The following is a 21,690-nucleotide window of genomic DNA, read 5'->3' on the forward strand; positions in this document are numbered from 1 at the left end:
TTTATATCCTAATGAGCGTTAATGCCTTACACATGCTAAACCCACACATTATTGTGTAGTAATAACTTAAAACCTAAAGACAAGCTGTTTCCACTCTAAGCTGCTTTATGACAGTAAAAGGTGATGAATTCAGCTGGAAACAAGTCCTCCCTTTTGCATCTCAACTTTATCATCCAGTGGTCTGCACTTCTACAGTTTGAACTCAGTTGATTTCATTGAAGTTTCTTTCCCTCTTCACCCCTCAGTTGCCTTTAATTTCTCCCAAATCCTGCCATTTTTCCAAATGACATCCTTGTAGAAAGGAATTATACCACTAAAAGGTCTTTGAAATGAATCAGCTTTTACTCTGCATAAGAATCTTTACAGAATGCATACAATCAGGTGGTTTTTGTCTTTATTTGCAGGTTACTTATCTCTGTTAGTGATCTGCCTTTTAGTATCACTTATCTGTAGCATTCTATGCTCCCAGCGATAGCTGGAGACAAATTTTTGCTGGTTGTTTTATAACTGCATGTAATAAGGGAGAGCCTCTATCCTAGAAGTCTTATTCCCTGATACGTTTGACAGGCTGTTAGATAAGATGCAATCCTTAGTTTGCACTGAGTGCGCTAAGGCAAAAATTTTAACATAAAAAGCTTGATCCTGGGCCATCTGCATCCTTGCTCGGCCCTGGAAGCACAGGGTCATTTTTTGGTCATCGTTCATAGAGGTGCATTCTGCATGCGTTCAGATAAATGCCTGAGGAGAAGGTGAGGAGTTAACTTGCTGTTCAAAATAAGAAACAAGGCAGAAATAAATGAAAATTAACAGTTTATATTGCAGCACCGCAATTAAAGAGGGGTGAGAACAGTCGGATCTTCAATGATGTACATAATGGCAGAGAGGGTGGGCGGTTGGACTGTCAAACTGCCTTAATTTAATTGCAAACACATGCTGATGAGTCCCCTCCTCCTGGACCTCAGGGCTGGGAAACTTTTTTTTGTCAGCTCCCTGCAGTTCAGAATTGAGGCAAATACACTCCAGCAAACACCATGCTGATCAAATCTTCAGCTCTTCGAGGCTTTTTGTGTTTTCTCCTCTTGCCTAGTTTCTCCTGCTCCTGTCCTAGCCGCTGCCTGTGCTTCAGGACTACAGTAAGATGCATGCATCTGATGTTGGAAACCATCCCCGATATCCCACCCCAGACAAACATACTGTGAGTAACCATTTCATTTTACTGCCTTCTTACCTGCTTGGTCTTTAGAAAGAAGAAAGAAAAAGCCAAGGCCAGAGACATGCTTTTTATCCTCCTCCTTTTTCTGCAGAATTGTCTGCATCACAAACTGTTTTATGCTCTTAAAGCATGAAACAGAAACTGCTTCTTTGAGCATCAGCTAATTGTTAACAGGATAACCAAGGGAACTGAAAAATTTAATAAGACTAATGCCAGGGCGATCACTGGAGGACAGTTTTGGAGAATCAAAGGTCACAAATGTTAAACTGAGCTTATAGAAAGTTGCACAGGTTACATCTGAGAAGGCTTTGCATATAGGTGTAGGGGAGAGAGGGGAAATACAGCAGTTTGGGCTTTTGTCTCTACTGAAAAAACTACTTTCCTGATAAATACAACCCTATTTCTTTCCTAGACTTTAAGTGCCTGTTTTATCCAGTTTCTATCTGAACTATACAAACCAAACTTAAAGCTTATTTGGAAAGCAGAAATTGTGGCAACTCACAGATTCCTTGAGAAATAAAGTACCTGTTGGTGAGGGAGCTGCTGGTTGAGTCCATTTGAACAGAAAAAGTGGAGGAAAAGGGCACGTAATGCTTGGAGACTCCCAGCCGGCTTTCTGCTAGATCCAGGAGAGCACGTCCCTGCGATTCTGAGAGTAGTTAATCCTAAACTTAAAGGTGGCTTTAAGGTGCAGTGGCAAAATACTTCCCTTTGTGCTCCTCTTAGCTTGGTTTGGAAGAACGTTTTTGTAAATAGTAGGAAAGACTTGTCAAAAACTTATCTTTATGCTCATCTTCCTTAAACTGCTGCCAATTGTAAAACTCTTTCAACATTCGTTTGAGAAGCCTTTCCCTGTGCCGCTAACAAAGCAAATTTGGTCTCAGCCAGAACATCTGTACTAGCATTTCTCCTGTGAACATCTCGCTAATACTGCTAATGCATTTTTTTTCTGTTGGCCGCCTAAGGAACGTGATGTGGGCAGGATGCTGGCATTTTAATTGCTGCCATCCAGGTCTGCCTTGGTGGATGGAAACCACAGAGGTTCTAGCATTAGTGACACACAGGAAAATGCCTACGCTTGCCACAGCTGCCAAAGCCACGTTGTTGGGAAACCCGATTGCAGCTGGGCTACTTGGGAGTCACCCTGACATGGGGCAGGTCAGAATCTGGACTTGCTCTCTCTCTAGGCTAGGGATGGAGTGGTGATTCTGCAGCGTGGAACTTGTCAGTACTGTATGGCTTGTTGCAAACTGTCTGGGTAGCAGTTATCTGCTCTACAGCAGCTTGCAGAGTCTGACTCTCCAAATTGTCACCAGACTTCTTTTTCCCCCTTACAGATTTGTCTGCATCTTGAAATTTTAAAATATTTTAAATGCCCTTATGCTATTTGATTTTAGCAAAATAGTTTGTCTCTGTTTAAACATAGATTTTATTGGGGGAAAAGTTTATTTTATTGGGGGAAAAGTTTATTTTATTGGCTAAACTGCGATATTTCTGAGCTCAGGAAAGCTTAATTTCTCTTCTCTTTCCAAAACGAGACAGCATTTACTATCACACTGAATAGCCCCAGTGTGTTTCCTGTAGGGATTCTTTGAGTGCAGAGGGAGGGAAATGTACTGTGGTCACCAGCTTTTTTTTCAGTACTGGAATGGTGGATTTCTAAACGCTCTCTGGCAATAGCACACTTCATTCTTTCTGTACTGCAGGGGGGCAAAACGTAACTCTGGTCCATGGCTTATCCTTGCAGCTTTACTAAAATTCCCGGTAGTATCTTGCTGAAATGTTAGGTGGCATTGAGTTGTCTGTAAAACTCAATCTAGAAAGGTGACCAGATTTTCCTGTGCGGTGTACACAGTCGCCCTAATTCCCCTTCCTCTGCTCTAACTAGTTCGCATGTACGCTGCTTGCGAGTGGTCTGTGTTTTGCCTACTTAACCACTCGGAAAGCTGGTTTATTTAGTTTAACATGATAGCCACAGCCTCGAATGGGAAACTGGGGTTTTAAACATTAACTAAATAGTAGAGGTGTGAGATATAAAAGTAGTAATATTCCAAAATGAGATGACTGTCTTTATAGACCAGTATTTTTAAAGGAGATTTATCTGGCTTTATTTGATTTATCTCTTTTAATACTGTCTGCATAATTGTAAGCAAAACCCATACTGATGAGCAGTGATCCCCGTAGATATAAAGACAGACGAGCCTGGTAAGCGTTCTCTGTTGGCAGATCGTGCGCCTTTGTATGGTGTGTAGCAAGTAAAAATCCTGACTTTCTGGCTATCTGGAAGATCTAATGTATGTAAATGCATTTCCCAGCCAGCATCCCATTGTATCTGTTATAAATAGCATTTGTGTAATTAAACTTTTTTTAATTGTGGAAGATCAAAGAATGCTTCTTAACCAAACCCTTGACTACTCCAGCTTTTTGGTATGTTAATCTTTCTCCTGGGAGGACCGTTGTGTCAGAGCGAACATTCAGAATTGTAGCAAGAATAGTCTTGATCATGGAGTTATTCTGAGTAGAAGATGTGGGATTGTGATATTTTCCACATTTGCCCTTTGGTGCGAGTCGGACCCAGTCTGTGACTGCAGTTACAAACACCGATCCCAGGCTCCAGCTCGGTTCCCTCGCAGAACAGCTGCAGTTTCCAGATGGAGTTTGCTTTGAAGTTGGGAGTTTGGGACTTTCTGACCTCCATGACTCCGTGCCACCCTCTCTCTAACAATCCTTGAAGAGTGGGGAAGTCTTCTAGCCGGCACACGCTGTGCTTCAACAAGCCCCATTGGCAGATGGCCCCCTCGGGGCTGTAGCCAGCTGGCGTAACTTGGAGCAGCCCATAGCCTTCTCCAAGCGATGCTGGGATTGGCATGGAACCAGTTCCAGGATTGATGAGCTGTTACTGGCTCCTCTTTGGTCGCCATTTCCCTCCTCCCTTCCCAGTCCCAGCTGGGTGCAGCTGAGGATCTGGCCCAATGTCTGGTTTTAGCAATCGGCTATTTATCTTTGGTAATGAAGTCTGTTCGTTTTATCCTGAGCAAGAGAATAGGATGGCAGGAATGGCTACACGTGTGCAGATAAGTAAGCTATCAAAATTCATGGTGTATAGCTGCAAACGTATTTTGGCTGCTGTCTGTTCAACTGGAACATGATTATCCAGATGTGATCTGCTGGTTACCGCTGGGATTCAAGCAGTTCTTTTCGCCAGCAGCCCAAAGAAGGGAACAGCTGTGCAACATACACTCAGAAAATTTCAATAGGTCTTTAACCTTCTAAGTCATTTGTTCTACAGTGTGACATTTAAAACAATAAACTTTGAAATGTGCGGGCATGAGTAGAACAACTCCATGGAAAGAAGTTCCCCTCTGGCTGGCAGCTAATGGATTGCAATCCAATTATCCATGGGTTATTCTCCTTTCTGCATTATGCATAGCACATAATGAATGAGTACTTCTAGAGGAACATAGCTGAGGGCACAAGCAAAGGCGGCGCGGTATCTGGGGTCGGAACGCATCGCTGGCATGAACTGGAGGTGACCCAGTTGTTCACGGACCTGGTTGCTAATTGGGCGGCGTAAGCACGGCCAGCTTGACAAGTGTTGTTTCCCTTCGTCGTTGCGCTGCTTGTTTGGTGGCCGCTCGGTTCCTTTCTTCCCCCGGCAGGTCGTTGCACTGCAGTAGGGAAGGCTGTAGTAGGACAGGGTGTAGCTCTCTTAGTCTGTCTTAAGGAGCATAGCTTTGAGAAGGAACTTTATATATTTGTTGGGGAAAGGTTTACTGAGCAAATGAGTTCTTGGAAATGCTGCTCCCTTTGTGGTCTCTGTCGTGGGCTTTGGGTTAAAGGATGGATTACTTATTTCCTCTGCATGTGATAGTCTTATATGCAGCCAATTAAATGCACACCCACGCATTCGGGATGTGCCAGGTGTGATCTCTTTCTGACTTCTTTTCACTGTAGTATTTAATCCTCATTAAACCTTTTAGAGGTGACCAAAGTTTTCTGTATGTTCTGTTTATAGAACTCCCTTCATTGGAAGGAAAAGGGGGACGAAAGGTGTTTAAAACATATTTTCCTTCTAGAAACATTCCAGCGTCTTTTGATGAAAGCATCCTAACTCTTGCGATTGTAGCTACCTTAAGTGTTCAGAAATCCTGCCTTCGCTGAACTTCACAGTGCTTCATCATCTGGTTCCCGCTTGAGTATTTGCATTTTCATTGACCTCACCACATCCTTCTCCCCATAGGTATACCAGGATTTTTTCTTGCGCTGTTTAAGGAGATGTCAGTATTTTTCGGTGAAAGAATGTCCGTGTATTCTGGGTAAAGATTTAAATAGTCATGCTCTTAAAAAAGAAAAAAGCTGGCACCTGTGCTACATGAGACTTGATATGAAAGAATGCCTCAGCAGTTCATTTAAGCTGGCATGGTGCTACTGCTTCTTAGACTCTGTGAAAAAGATATATATGTATCTTTACGCTCTGAAATTTTCTTTTACTCCCTCCAGGTCAGGCTCGGAACACAGTTCAGCAGTTCAATAGTCTTCATTTGATGTGGGCAATGTCTTGAATAGATGGTACAAAGGAAATATGCATCACGTTAAGAGGTCCTGCTCCTTGCTGACATGAATGCCCAAGAGTAGTCTTAGCTGGTTTGCTTAGGATCAGACCCTAATCTCCATACCAGCTGTTAATACATAATAGCTCAACTTATCTGAGACTGATGAGGTCAACAGTTTGCTGTGTAATCTCCCTACTTGAATACGTGTCCAGGGCCAAAACTATGTTTTGGAGATACTCCTTGCTCCTGCCTTTACTGGCAAGAGCTGAAGGGCTGTGCTGTGGCAGCTGATGAAATGATTCCACCCGGGATGAAGCACCAGCGGACCCCTCCTGCCCTGGCACTGCCTTCAGTTGAACTGGATGATCTTAAAGGTCTTTTCCAACCTAAACGATTCTAAATGATTCTATGATTCAGGGCCAGGCTGTGAAGTGCAACATTCATGCCAGCTTATGTGCACAGAAAAGGTGGAATCAAAACCAGCTTGATACGTTGACCGCTGAATTACTGTTTTGCCCCAGCTGATGCAGAGGGGAGCCCTTTTGAAAATCTGACCCCCGTTTGTGGGAGCTGAAATCTTGAAAAACTGGTTTGGGGAATGCCTGTGGTAATTTCTTAATTAAAATCTAGTGTGCCCATCCCTAAAGCTTCAAAATGTAAGCAGTATGGCAGTGCAACAGAGAACGACAGCCTGTTCGGCAGCATGAGGCTCTCTGCATCTGCTTGCTCTTCAGTGTTTCATCCACGATCGTGTAATCTCGTTTACTAGTGTTTCCATGCTGAACATATTTTCCTTCCTCTTCACTCTTTGAACAGTCAGATCTTGATGTCTTAAGCTGGTACACCCCAAAATAGCCAGGACTCAGAAAACGCGCCAGCCCTGAGCCTCCCTGCGGTCTCCTCATCTGTCTAGCAGAGGTGGCAATGCTCAGCTGTCCATGTAGGGATTTGGAGATGAAGGCTGTCATTTATTAAAGCCATTTGGGGATGCGTGTGTGCGAGGGACATTCCTGAGTTAGGGGGCCGATGACAGTGAATCTGGAAGACTTCATTTCCATCTCAGCACGGCTGTTTTCCCTTCGTGCCAGAACTGGAGCTGTTTGGCAGGATGTGGGAACCTGCAGAGCTGACTCCGATGTTCTGCAGATAACTAAGAGAAACGAGCATCTTTCTGATAAATGTTCTGGCTCTTCTTGTATATACGGGGAACTTGACTTAAAAATTGTTTAGGATGTCTTTCACGCCCTCCCTTCCCCAGGAAACACTGGAAGAAGCCTCAATGTCTTATCTCTGTTTGTAAAACCACCTTCACTCTCTGTGTCTTTGTTGCTAATGATTGGGTGGCTGCCGCTTACTCACCCACTTCTGGGTGAAATGGTCCGGAACTGCCAGCATCATTGCTGTGCACAACATTTTGAACACAAAAGATGCTTCAATGAAACAAACCCAGTAATTTCCATGGAACTGCAGTAAAATACCTCTTGTAGCTAATTATCTGCTTAGTTAATGTCCTGATACATGATTCTGTAAAAGCCTAAATAGGTTAAAACAGAAGTGGAAGTTTCTTGTTAAAGCCACTGATTGCTTTATATGCTAATCACTGTTAATCATTTCACACAGTGCTTTCAGGAATGATTGTTCTGAGAGGATCGGAAAGATTCAAGTGTCATTCCGTAAAGACCTGTTTCCCCATCCATTTGCAGATTCTGGCATTCTTAGTAAGCCTCTGCAATGGGGTTAAGAGTTCCCAGAGTCTGAAAAGGTGAGTTATTTCAATAGCAGATCCTAGATTATCCATGTATTCCAGCCCAGTTTCCTGTCAAAGCTATGGTGCTTTGGCACGAGGGTTTGGTGAGATGTTCTGCTGAGCCAGTCAAGCTGGTATTGTCCGGAGGGATCGGTGTTGCGTGATGCGGGACAGCTGCTGTCCCAGGCCTCCAGGCACTGTGTACGTGAAGGTAGAAAAGGATCTGGGATCCTCCAGCAGCCAGATATCCCCTTTGTTCCTTGCAGAAAGGTATCTTGTAATCCCAGATTGTTGGCCTTGAAAACGTGGGGAGAGTTAAATCCCAAGGGATTTCCCTCACCCCATTTTGCAAATTCCAGCCAAGGTGGGAAGCGGCAGGCGGGAGCGAGGGAGCCCAGCTGCTGGCGCACACGGCAGCTGGAACGGGCTGGCACGGGAGAAGCTGCGTGGTGGGTCCCCGTAAAAAGCACACTTGTTCGTGAAAAGAAACATCGGGTTTCCAGAATGAGTGCCCTGGGAATAGAGAGAAACAAGCGTTTCTGTGTAAGAGGGGACAAACTCTGCAGGGAATGTTCTCAATCGAATACATGCAAGCCAGGAATTTCCCAGTGCAGCCTTACATGGCATTCGTTACCAGCTAAGCTTCAGGCTAAGCAAGGTCTGGAGAAAAAACGCTATGGATGAGCCAAAGTATTGGGGTTTTTTAATGCATTGGTAAGGAGGAAGATGTGGGTTCCTCCATATCTCCAGGGGCTTTCTTTGCTGCGTAGGGACATCCACGCTAGTGTCTTCTTACTGCTTGCTTGGATACGGGGAGCAAAATAATCTAGTCCATGCCTCCAGGGTAGGATCCACGCTACCTAAACCATATTGTGGCTGATGTCTGTCTGACCTGCAGTCCACCTGATTGTTTTATTAGCATTGCTGTTTAAGATATTAAAAAAAAAAAAAAAAAGAGAGAATCTGCAGTTTTAGTGACTCTCTGCCCTTTTCTGTTTGTAGCAATGCTCTGACATGGTTATTGTATCGATGGCTGAATAAACCATTTCAGTTCTTTTCACTGTCATGTTTTCTAGACTTCAGATCATTCCCATTGCTTTCCTCTGGATTCTCTCCAGTTAATTCACATCATTTCTTGAAATGGAGTGCTCGGAGTGGACATGCACTGTTTCGGTTCCCTATTTTTGTCTGTGGGGAAAGCTGTTGCCTTTGTGTGATGGAGAGCAAACCAGAGAGTGAGCTTTACAAAGCAGCGCAAGACAGCTGGGGTCCAGGGACTCGTTTGAAGGTCTTATCTGGAAGAGAAAACAGAAGGAAAATCAAGATAATTTCATTAAAATAATAAGCTGAGCTTTATTTTATGCTCCTTGGGGATGATATAGGGGAAAAGTTCCTGCATTAAACTAGACCCCCATTGCTTGCTCAGCAGTGGGAACTACCAGGAGGCATCTCTCGATCCGTGCACTTCTCGGCAGCAGGAGCTGTACTGAGAGGTGGTCCAGGCAAGCGACAGCCGTGAGAGCTCTGCTAGTGGCACAGGGTCGCTCCTGCCAGGCTCTGCAGCCCAGGTTGGCTTCATTGCTCTCGCAGGTGTAGAAACCCAAGGCCTGGGAGGTCAGGCTTGCTGAGAGAGCTGGAGACCAGCTGCAAACTTCCACAGCACCATTTCCAAGGAGTTGTTTGCGGCAAGTGACTGAGCGAAAACAACCCTGGGAGCGGAGGAGCTTGTGTTTTATTTTTCTGGGCTTTCAGAGGTGTTTGCAGTCACCTGTGGTTCTGTGTTTTGCTATTCGTTTCAGCTGTGGAAGCTGTGCACTTATGTGTGAATGCTGGGGTGTGAAGGTTTGCAGTTGCCTTTGTCCATTAAAATAGTCCGACTTTTTTTTTTTTTTTTTCCCTCCCCCCCACCTGCAGCCTGTGACACAAAGTGGTATTTTACACTTCACTGCCTGCTTCCCGCTGCCTTCCATGAGCATCAACAGCTTCAGCCCTGACCCCTGTGTATTTCTTCCATTTGTTTGTTATGTTCCCTATTACCTGTAGCCAGCTGCCTGGACTAATTACACAGCTTTTTACAGCCCCCCGGGGTAGGCAGAGTTGGTGTCTGTGTGTTACAGTGTATAAATCAAGTTTGCATTTCTTCACCTTTTTTCATGGTCTAGCCTTTCCTCATTTCCTTCTAATGAGGCTGTGGAGAATAGTCAGCGCCTTGTGCTATCACCTTTGCCGATGTTTAATTGTATTTGGCTTTACGGTGTCAACCATTGCCTTGAAAAATGCGTACAGATATCCTCAAATTCACATCATCGGGGAAGAAGGATATGTAACACCTTCCATCAAGAAGAGCCAGAAACGCGCATTTGAAGCAATGCAAGTAAAGCCAAACGCACCAGAAAATGTCAAAGGTAAAGTTACTGTTAAAAACTGCAATTCCAAAGGGTGATCCTTCGGGACTGCAGTTTGCAGTGGACAAATGGTGCCTGTAAATTACAATTCCAACACTTTTTTTTTTTAAATATTGATGCTGTGTTCCTTCCTGCCCTCTAACTCTTCTCTGTGCAATACTTACCACTAAGAAAGGGGAGAGGCTTCTCCTTGCCTTCGTCTTCTCTTTCCTTTGTTCAGAGTTGAAAAGTTACAGGAAGGAGAAAACACAACAGAAAACACAACTTCCACTGGCACGTGTTCTGTTGCGTTCAGTGATAACAAAGGGGGAACAAGGCAGAGATTTAATAGTTCAGCATAACTTGAGTTAATTAAGAATGCCATGCATTTTCTGCCTAAAAAGTAAGAAAACTTAGTGGGAATTTTTTAACATAAAATAACTAGTTTTGCAAACTGTTAAGCTAAAGAAACATTACGTCTTAGAATAAAATCAGCTTTACTTACCATGTATCCTCTTCTCGAGTACTTGCTCCAAGATCATTGAGGCCCCTTGGATACTCGCTGTCAGTTTGGGTGTACAGCTACCTGCAACGAATGCACCTCTTTCTAGTCTTAATTTTATACAAACCTGAATTTGTTGATGCCTGTTCTAAAAATAAGTGTTGAACTTGTAGCTATTTGTTGAATACTTGCTTTAAACTCTGCCTCCAAATGCTCTCTAATTTACCACCAGAATGACAGGCAATTTGGCATATTCATGTGTTTTTTCCTCTTAAAGCAAATGCCCTTAAAAGGCTGCCTTAAACTGAGAAATAGCTGTGTATTCTCTAAATGTGATAGATCAGGCAGCCTAGGAGAAAATAAAAACAACTTCATTGTTTTGCTTTGGATAGAAACTAACAGAAAAAACATTTTTCAGTCTTTTGTGATTTGTTATAATACACTGGACTGTGGAAGGTGCCAAATCAATGTGCATTCCCCATAGAAGTGTTTCTACTTGGTTAAATGGGTTAAACCACTTACCTCTTATTTTATTATCTCATTAGCAATCAAATTCCCATGTTTTAGGGCTCCAAGTCGATGTAGTTGCATGGACAGCCCTTGAAATTTGCCAGAATCCCCTGGACTCCGCTAATTCTAATTGAAGTTGGCACAAATTTGAAATGCAGGCAGCGATAAGCTGTTCTGAGTCTTGGAGCATTGCGGAGCAGAATGTGAAATGCTTATTATATGAGGTTATTTGATCGAATTTAACCATTTTAGGGCAAAGATAATGTTGCTAGGGAGCTAAAAAAGGGGTCCATGAGATGATGTTCGTTCCTCTACAAATCAGTATGAGATGCAAGTGTAATTGCACATGAACTTGGGGTGTTGAGCAGCAGACCTTGTCCGGTGTTCATGGAAATGATCGCTTGAGTCCTTGCAGTCTTTAGTTTTCTAAATTAAAATGAATTTTTGTAAATGTAGGCGTGTTGGCTGACTTTGCAGACAACAGTAGACCCCAGCCATCGTCCCCACTCCTTCTCCGCTCCTTCCCGGATCTTTGTCTCCATTTCTCCACTTCGTGTAGGCCTGGTACGATAGACTCTCCCAGCAGCCCTCCTCCCTTCCTCCCATGGGTGATGCTGATTGCTGATGGCTTGTTTATATCACAAGTGCACTGATGGTAATTTCTGCTTTCAGAGATTTACGGTTCAACCACATCAAGGAGATACAACCTGGAGCCTTTAGGAAACTGAAGAACCTCAACACACTGTAAGTTCCACTGCGTCACCCTGCAGCAAGGATATCCATTTATTACTTATGTTAGCACTATCCTCCGTAATGGCTTAGATGGTCTTGGTCTTTTAGTTATTTCAGCCAAGTTGTGTGTATCCAGCTAAAGCTTTAAAATTCTCTCTGTTCTACCCTGGATCTTGTTTCTTACTCTTTTTAATTAAATGTGCAATTTAATAACTTTTATTTTGGCAATTAATCTGTCTTTTTTAAAAAAAAAATATTTAAAAATCCTGATGCATGCTGTCACTGCCTGAGGATGTTTCAGCAGGTATGGCTTTAGAGAAGCCTGTAAAACCAGTTCTGGCCTGGGATCAAGATAGCAGAGGGATGCATTAAAAGCCTCTTCCATTCCATGGCCTCCTCAAATGCATGAACCGCATTAGTTGCTCTACATGATTTTGACTGAAGTGAGAGTGCGTCCTTTCGAATGCTGTCTTGTCCCTATGCCTTGCCCTAGAATAAATGCCTACGTCTACCTTACTGCGGATGGGAGTGGGCGTAGAAGGCAGTTCCCTTAGTCTTGCATCCCAGCCAGAGCAGGCATGCTCACGTTGGTATGATATACTACTCTTACTAACAAGTTTCTCGCTCTGCTCAAAGGAAATAGTGGGAACCCTTGCTGATTCTTGCCGCTGTAAGGCTGAGGGTTTGAAGATAGATATGAGTACATCTGCACCATGTAGCCAAGAAGTTGAAAACAAACCAGCTCCCAAATCAGAAACAGAAGCTGTGTCAGTGCAGCACTGTGCTGGATGTAATTGGCCTGCTGAGATTCAGATCTGATTATTCGAGCTGTAACATGGCGCTAACAGCTATAAGATTTCCAGGTCCAAGCTCGAATCTCTCTGTGAGGCAAACCAGCTAGCTTGGGAACCTGCACTGCACAACAGATGTGCTCAGATTTCCTGGGTTCGTAGATTCATGGTCCCAAGTGGCAAGAGAAAGTCCAGATTGTTTTTTTCTGTCTGACCTTGAGAGATCTGAAGTCCCTGATCCTGTAAAGATGGCAGTGCTGAAAGAAGGAAGACCTGGGCAATAAGGAATTCAATCAATTGTAAGAAGTTTTAGGAAGAGTGGGAATACAGCAGGACTTTGTCAGAGACCTGTTCAATAGCTATCTTGTAAAAATCAAAATTTGCTAAATATTGTTTCACTGTATGTATGGGACTGATTGGCCAAACCAAACTTCAGGATGCTTCAAATTGCCATGGCCCAGGCCCCTGCTCATAGTACAGGTGGTCAACTAGTAGGCTGGTAGAAAACTTTATTGCCAGTAATGGTGTTCCTCCAGAGCACAAGAACAGGCCATGTTAGTCTCTCAAACAGCACCATGTGGTACTTAATTACCAAATATAATAGAGCGAAAAGATCCCGAAGATTAGTACTGATGGATTTCTGTCATTTGAGATAGGGTGAGAAAAGTGACTAAAATAGCTAGAGAGAAAAGAGTCCAAGTCTGTAGGGTTTTACCTTATCACAAAGCTCTGCTGAGGCATCTTGATCTCTGGATCTGCTCTTCCACCCCTGAAGCTCTCCTGAGTCGAGAAAACAAACCGTTCCAAATTATGTCATCTCTGTGTGATGCAGACAGATGTTTGGCAGGCAGCACGGCAGGACCGCCAGGCTAGTTTCAGCCGAACCCTGGGGAAACTAAGGATGCTGGCAGGGCTTCACTTGGAGAGACGCTCCACCCAACCTGCGGAGCTTTGTAAGAGATCCCAGTTCCTGCCCTGCCAGTGCCTCAGTCTAGGCAGGTCCCTGACATCTGCAAGACTTCTGCTTCTTTCTTTCTGACTCCTGCCACTTTGCTTGAAGCTAGATACAGATGCGCAGCCTGGCTAGGATGGAAAGAGAGAGTCTCTCTCTAATACCTGTTTATGCTCCGTGAATTTATCCAATTCTTTTTGCTTTCTGTCTCCACACCCTCCTGGACAAGGACATCAAGGACAGCAAGTCCATGAACAGATACTAGGCAACAGGCATGAATGTACCCCCTAACATCCCCAATCTCATGATTATGGATGCTGTGGGCAGTAAGTATGGGACAGTAAGAGGAACATGTTTTGCACAGATAGTGGGCAGGCTTTCCCTAAATACTGTCCTGTGACCATCGTCAGAGCTGGAATACTAGACTAGGTGAAACACTGCTCTAACAAAATACAGCATTTTTATATTTGAATTCTAGAAATCAACTGCTTTTGTGAATGAAACCTTTCCATTTAGATAGTACTTTGTATGCTTAGTTGTATTTCTTGGTTTGGCCAGCAAACTGGAAAAATCAGTTACTCTCACACTTGCAGTAGTTAACTCCCACGGATGAGGACCTTGATAACTGAATGAGAGAACGTCACACCTCATACTCCCAAAGCAAATTTCTCTCCAGGAGCTTTGATTTGTCCAATTCCCACATCAAAACTGACAAGAGCTGAAGAATTTGCTGATGTTTCTTAGATGGTAAACTTCTGCCTGAGGACTAGGTCTTCAAGTGTTAAAGAGAATAAATCCTTTAAAATCCCCGAGAGACTTGCTGGGAAAGTTTGGCCAGATTATTTGAAGTGAGAGGTTTGGAGGACAGAGTAGCTCAGGTTCCATATGCAGAGCTCTCAGCTTGCAGCTTTCTGCTATGGGACTTAAATTTTCCTTAAGCAAATAAATGCTTTTTTTTTTTTTTTAAAAGAGCCTTTTTCTATAGTGCTTTGGCCTGACAGAGGAAGGGCAGCAGATTCTGGCAAAGCTTCTGTTCTGCATCTCCTTTTGGGCAGGATGGCTGTACTATATCCAAGTTTGACAGTTCATAAACCACCCCGATAAGGAAACCTTTGTAGCCTGCGTTGGATGTGCGGAGGTGGGCTGTGAGACTGACAGAAGAGGAGCCTGCCGTGAATGTCCAGTGGGACTCTTCAGCAGTTCAAACCTTCCCCTGGCTCTGCTCTCTTCTTTTCTCTCCCTGGTGCAGAGACTTGATAGATTACAGAGCACTACTTCAAAATTAAAAACAGGAGCCCTGTTTGTCTGTGGAAGAGATACAGTCGTTCTGTGCTTCTGGCTGGGGACTCCTGGTACTGCACCACAGGTAATAAGCAATTATCCTAAGTCCTGCACCACTGGGAGCTCACTTGTTGGCTGTCAGCAACATCCTGTGCTCCGGAGAAGTCCTCCTGGGCCAAAGGTCTTAGAGTTGTAAGGTTTCCTCATCCCTTCCTATTGCCTCTTCTCAGTTCCTGCGCAGATGTTGGTGTCAGGCTCTCCTTTGTGTATTTTTAAACTGTTAATATGTCCCCTTGGTAAAAAAAAAAAAAAATAGGTTAGCAGGGAGAGAGAGGGGAAAAGATTCTTGTATGCCATCCGCAAAATCCGCAGCTCCTCAGCAGATGTTTTGCTTGAGTTTGCCAACACCAGCCGCATCGCTTAACCCAACATTAGCTCACAGCAGGCGGTGGACCGTGGAAGAGAGCAAACACATTGCGAGCCCGTGGTGAGGCATAGCTTCTCATTGCTTTCCGGTCTTTGCTGCTTTAGGTCATCTTTGGGTGGGGATGGATGACGACACCCCTGCATGACTGTCCCCTTACGTCCTCCCCCAGGAGGTCAGCACCCTGCCATGTTGACCCAACTGGTCGATTGCTGTATTTTCAAACCAAGACCGTCAGAGCCAAATGGTTGCTGCTACTTGGGTCTTTCCAGCATCATCTATAGCAATGTCCAACCCTGGGACCAAAGCAGTATTTCTTAGCTTTCCCAGTAGGCATTTTGTTCTGCCTGTGGCATGGGCACCCCAGAGAATAGGGACTCTGTGGAGACCACATCGTGGTATGTGCTTCTGCCTGTGCCTTTGCCCTGCCAGTGTCCTTGCTCACATCGTGTTTCTCTTTCTGCTTAGGTGAGAGCAAAAGGCACTTCTGGTGAGCTCTGCAGCTCTCCTTTAGCTGCTGCTTGTAAAGGGTTTCAGGGTGAATGACAGGAGTAACGTGGAGGCTCTGTCTTGGTCCCTCTAGTAGCTCTTGAGAGAACATGTTCCTGCAAGCAAGGAGGAGATGTCAGACCATGCTTGGATCTCAGAATAAAAGTTTCTCCCTTAAATACAGGAAATGGCTATTCCAGATCATTCTGTCAACAAGGCAGAATGCATGGCTGAACTTTAAACTCGCTTTTTCTCCCTCTTTAAATACACTACATGATGATTTCTATAAATGGTGGGAGGAAAAAAAATAGCTGTTATGTCACGATGACTGTAGCATGTGGTTTGTCAAATGAAAAGAGGAAAGAGTACAAGTTTTGAGCCTGAATTCTGTACTGTCACATCATTTAATACATTCTTCAAAACAGAAAATGACTCATTTAATGCAACTTAAGCCTGTGCTTGACAACCCGGAGAGAGGGTGGGGAAGGAGAAGGGAGGGGCAGTCAGGACATAAAACCTAAAGGAAACTGAAGTAAAATGTTCTCTTAGTGAATCTGGGCCAGATCTCATGGTGCTTGAATATTTCAAACCTCCCAGAAGGATTTTTCAGGAATAAAATCTGTATGATTGAGTCCACCTACTCATTTGGAGCCCAATTCACCAGCTGGCACGAAGGGGAATGCCACATCATTTTGCTGTCTTTTGATAAGCTCCAGGAAACGTACTTCTGATACTTTTAATTTAGCTTGTTTTGCTACAGGGTATACTTAAGACATGCATTGGTAATGATCTTTCCAGCTTCTGTCTGCCAGAGCATTTATTCCCGACAGATCTGGTTAGCAGTAGGTCTTAGCTTTCAATCCTCTTTAACATTAGCAGGAATTTGGGCGTTCTTGGTATTGATTGCAGCTGGGATCAATATCCAGGTCGTGCCAGGGTTTTGCACACTTCTCTGCCTGGGTGAATTGCACAGAAGTCGAGGAGCAGACAGCTGTGCACAAGCCATCTAAAGTCTTTATAGGAGCCAGATGTGCTGTCTTGTCTATGGATTTCTCTGAAAGCAGCATTTTGGAATATATGGCCTATGATGGACTTCATAAATTATCTCACTTCTGAGTTTTTTCCAGGACATATCCTTCTATTACAGTGGGGAATCCTGAGACAGGAAACAGAGATGGCTTCTTCCATACGCTTTTTAACATTTAATCGGGCAATGAACAAATTTTTAAGTATCAGACGATGAGATAAGAGGCCTGTGTGCTGCATGCCATCTGAACTTCCAGAATTTGTCTTATTTGGCTTGGATCACTGATTACACCCCCCTGAACTGTCCTAAATAGCCAAGACAACAAAGCTGACTAGGTTAATGCTTTCAAATAGCACCAAAACGCAGTCAGACAACATGTTGCAATTTGAAATCTGCCCTGGATTTCAGTCCCCATCTGAACTCACTGCATTAAAGATAAAGGGTCAGTGAAGGAGTCCAGACCATCGTGGTGCGTGGGGCTGCTCAGGCTGTTGGCATGACCCTGCATCCAGGACCTGGTCATTATCTTGTGTCCCCTGTGGCCGGTGCCAGTTGCGTGGCAGGGGACAGGTACTCGCGTCCATGGGAATGATGTCGGAGCTGGCACCCATCTATCAGCCCATCCAGCGTCCTCAGAAGTGGGGCCAAGGATCAGATAACAGAGAACAAGCTGCCTCCATCCTCCCCTGGCTGAAGATGAAAGTGCGCTGATGGAGGGCAGGGAAGGAAGTGTGCACGGTTGGTGCCTGTGTTGTCTTTATCCTGTGGGTAAATAGACAAAAAACCCTCTCCCGCACTGCTCTCAAGCAGCTATTTCCAGTCCTTGGGTGTTCAATCATCAAATAAACCTTTGGGTTGGTGTTCAGGGGCTGTATTTCCACTCAGCATATCTGGCTGTCAACGCAGAATAGCGTGTTCCAAGGACTTGACATCATTTTTGCATCTTTACGAGTGAAATTGGGTTGTTTAACCTCAGCCGTGTGTATTGAGCCATTGCTTCCAGCTGTGCAGAAACTTTCCAGCAACTTTCTGCCTTAACGCCTTCGGGCTGCTTGTCCACAACGCTGGCAATGTGCAGTTTGGTACTGGCACCCACGTCCAGGGTAGCAGGGTAGCTAATCAAGAGAGGACAGTCGAATCAAGAATATTGGGATTTTTCTCAAACCTTACTGTTCTGACTTCCAAAGGTTTCTCTGCTCTCAAGTTTCTTACGTGCTTTTTGGACCCTTAATGTAATACTGCACCTGAGAACAAGGTGGTAGAAAGCTGGTGTGGCTCAGGTGCCTGGCAGTAACTTGCGAAGCTGCCGTAACACGTGTGTGTTTCTGGCACCTTTTATCTTTGCATCCCTGAGGCATTTGATTTTATCTTCATCTGCTTTTCCCACACGTTTTCTTCCATTTCTCCCCACCTCTTTGTCTTTTCTCTCCATCCTTTACCTGCGCAAACTGTTCTTCCTGGGAAGAGACCTTTGCTTATAGTGCCAGAGGCTGGCTGATGCACTGCCTGCCCTATTTTCTCCAGCAAAGTGGGGTGGAAGATTGGGCTTTGCTGCTGGGAAAGTGCTGAACTGTCTTCTCACCTGCTGTCTGCTGGCAGATCGTTTCTGAGGAGCATAGCTGTCACAAAAAGCTTGTGAAATAGAAAATTCACATCCAGTGCACTTGTTGACTTTGACGCAACATTGTAAGGTCTGGCTGCTTGCAGGGGGAATAGCAGTTTTTCCTACAACACTAGGAAAAACAAATCTTTGCAGCACATGGTCGCAGCTGTCCTCTCCATCTGCATGTCCGTTTAGAAATTTTAAAAAATAAGTGTAGCCAGTAAAATCCTCGCTCTGAGCTATTGGGCTCTAAGCTCCACCAGCACTGCGGCCGCGGTGAAGTTTGCCAGATCTGAACATCAGTGGGGTACCGCGGCGAAAGACCCACAGGAGGGCGGTTAGGCAGCCATGATGAATAGTTAAACGTTGTGTATTAAAGAGCTATGTATAAGTGATTTATTTCATTTTCTCGGTGTCGGGCTTGGCAGTGGTTGGTTGCAGAAGAGGTTTTTGTCATGTTCAGCTGCGTGGTTACCGCTGTTGCACACAGCATGGTTATTACAAGGTTGAGCTGTGTTTCTGGTCATTGGCACCGGCCAGCATTTGCATGCACAGTCATGGCAACTGCACATACAAGTCGGAGATTGCCTGCCAACGTGATGTTGTCCATAGGTTTTATATTAAAATCTGGCACAAAGCTCTCTAGATTGAAAGAGGCTGTCTCTGAATAGCCTCAGGAGTCAGATATCTATTTATCTATTTTTCATTTGCACATCTCTGTATACAAAGTGATTAGAACAAAGCATTACCATTTTATAACTCCACTGTGAACTGGCATTTTAAACTGTGTTTGTACTCTTAAAAACTGGCTCTGCACGCCTCTGCTCACACACTGTTGAACACAACCATGCACCTTCAAAAACCGTTGTGGTTGTACAAGTGTGGCAGCAATGATTTAATTTCTTCCTCCCCTCCTTCTTCCTTCTGCCTGTCTCCCCTTCCCCTCATCCCTTTCCTGGCCAAAAATGTAACTTTGGGATGAAAACCACTGTGGCAAAAGGTAAAGAAAAGTCTTTGAACATTGTATATATTGGGAGCACTTGGCACCTCTGGGTGAGAAACCTTCCAATTGACTTGCTGGTGTGAGTATCCAAACTTTGATCTTCTAACCCCTTTAAATCTTAAACTCTGGAAAGCACAGGTTCAGGATTTTTCAGTGGGCATCCAGGAACACAAATGCCACAAGTCTTACACTTGCTGAATTCACCAGTTGTGGTTTTTTTTTTTCCCTTGATTTGAACAGGCTGCTGAACAATAATCAGATAAAACAAATTGTGAGAAGATCCTTTGAAGATCTGGAGAACCTGAAATACCTGTGAGTTGGTGGCTCAGTAGTTTCTTAAGCTCCTTAAAATTTAACAGCCCACTTCTAATGTTTGCCAGTCAAGGACGTATTTTCTGTGGTCAGAATTTCTGGATGTTAGTGTCACAGCTATAAAACCTTGCCCTTGAATCCAATCAGAAAGCTCTGCTTTCAGTTGAGGCTCATAGCTGTTTCCTGTGTCTTTTTAAAACACAATTGCTGATCGGTTATCCTAATGCTTTTTTCTTTCTCTCCTTTTGAAAGCTACCTTTATAAAAATGAAATTCAGAGCATCCAGCAACATGCCTTCAACGGGCTCCGTTCTCTGGAACAGCTGTAAGTACAAACGAGCCTTGTTTATTGCTGGATGTGATGTGCGTAAGAGCTGATTTATTGGCTCCTCTAACCCAAGCGCTGTGTTTCCAGTAGTGGAGAGTAGCAAGGAGCAGGATGAGGCTTCTACTGTTTTATCATCCAGCTTTGCAAGACTACACTGGCTTCATTTGAAAACAGCTGGTCCCAGTGCTGATTTTGGTTAGTTAACGCTGAGGTCTCTTCATACTGATGTCCCATATGTTTTCTCCTGACCCTAAGCCTCTGGAACATAGGAAGAGCCCAGCTGTGCTTCTGATTCCCTTTACGTCCACGGACCTTACGATGGGAGGAGATAGGGGCCTGCAGGATGGCTTGAAGCAGAAGGCAGCTGGCCTGCTGTGTTTATGTCTGCTGGGACTCCGGGAGCAGAGAGTAGGATCTGGCCCTTTGCTTGAATAGAGGGCACTGGTTGAGTTTCTCTCTTACCCAAACCTTTGCTGAAAATGAATGGATGAAGTAAGTGCAAGCTGAGAGCTGGCACAGCAGGGTATTCGTGGGAGGCAGCAGGATGGTGGTGTTCATGTGCTGTAAAGCATCTGGAAATTGCAGTGGGGGGAAGATGATGGATCCAAACAAAGAGAGTAATGACCTTCCCTCCAAGCTGCATGGCACTCTGGGATGAAAGGAGCCTCGTGTGTTCTCCTGGCAGCTGGAGCCCATCTCAGTGACGCTCCAGCAGTCCTTATTTGCTCCCCTTCTGCGTATTGCAAATCTGTGCTGTTTATTCAATCAAAGAAGTTTTGGGTTTTGACTCTGAGCACTCCATGCTCAAGGTCAGATGGGAAGACTGAGGTCTGACTCTTCTAAAGTGTCTTGCTAAACTGGGATTGGATTTTTCGTGCCAGGGTCACGATATATTACGTGCATGTGTGTAAATACATGTGTAGATATGGAGAGAGCGTGAGCAGGGATGTTTGAAGTATAGGAATTATTTGCATCATTGGAGAACTGGGACCAAAGGTGAAACCGTTCTCATTCATGGATTGTGCCAAATGACAGCGTTTATAGGGCTGGAATGTAACTAAGGATTTTGCTGTAAAAGGGATAGGATCCAGCTTGCTCTCCAGGCTGAGAGCAGAAGTGGACAGACTATAGCGAGAAGTTTCAGGCAAGCTTAATAATAGGTGTGCTACCAACCTTATGTACAAGGTGGGCTTTTCATCAACCAGCTCAGCAAGGATGCCTGGGAGAAAACATAGGAAGCAGATACCAACTCAGCTATGCTTAGAGAGGAATTGATGCTGGCCACAGTGATATTTTAACAATGAGCATTCCAGACTTGATGTCACGAATAAAAGAAAAAAACCCCAATAAAACCACAAAACCAACAAACAACCCTCTGAAAGGCCCATCTGTTTTCAATCTCAGGCAGGCAGGGTTCCAAAAGAATTAGCTTTGCTCAAATCCTACCCCGTTTTCCTGTACCACACAAGCCAGCTTTTCAAGAAAAAGTATAACCCAATTGATAGACAGTATCAGATGCTTTCCTCAAGGTCCAAAGCAATGACAGCAGACATCTGAGACTTATTAAAAGATGTATGTCCCTCCCCAGTGTTGCCCTCCGCTGCAGAATCTGTCGCTGTCTCTCGATCTGCGCTCTGATAGCGGAGCATTTATCATGAATCCTTCCATTACAAATCAAACAGCCATGTGGCAGCTTAGGCAATTATTTCTCAACGCAGTCAGCTACAATAGCCGAATGAGTATTTGTAGATCCGTGATTAATCAGTGTCTGCTGTGAAATTTATGCCTGTGTAAAATAAGGGGGAAGAGTTTAGGCAACTTTGAAACCATACTGAAATGC

General features: G+C 44.3%; 1 protein-coding gene across 1 annotated transcript in view; it reads left to right on the forward strand.

Moving 5' to 3' along the window:
• Window positions 1-1,031: 1,031 nt before the first annotated feature.
• Window positions 1,032-21,690, forward strand: part of LOC104033253 (peroxidasin homolog) — a 43,906-nt gene continuing 23,247 nt past the window's right edge. Inside the window, exons 1-4 of the mRNA XM_075721105.1 lie at window positions 1,032-1,195; window positions 11,582-11,653; window positions 19,452-19,523; window positions 19,776-19,847. Of these exons, the coding sequence (XP_075577220.1) occupies window positions 1,032-1,195; window positions 11,582-11,653; window positions 19,452-19,523; window positions 19,776-19,847 (380 nt within the window). The remainder of the gene's footprint in view (window positions 1,196-11,581; window positions 11,654-19,451; window positions 19,524-19,775; window positions 19,848-21,690) is intronic.

Source organism: Pelecanus crispus, chromosome 14, assembly GCF_030463565.1.
Source record: "Pelecanus crispus isolate bPelCri1 chromosome 14, bPelCri1.pri, whole genome shotgun sequence".
Taxonomy (NCBI): domain Eukaryota; kingdom Metazoa; phylum Chordata; class Aves; order Pelecaniformes; family Pelecanidae; genus Pelecanus; species Pelecanus crispus.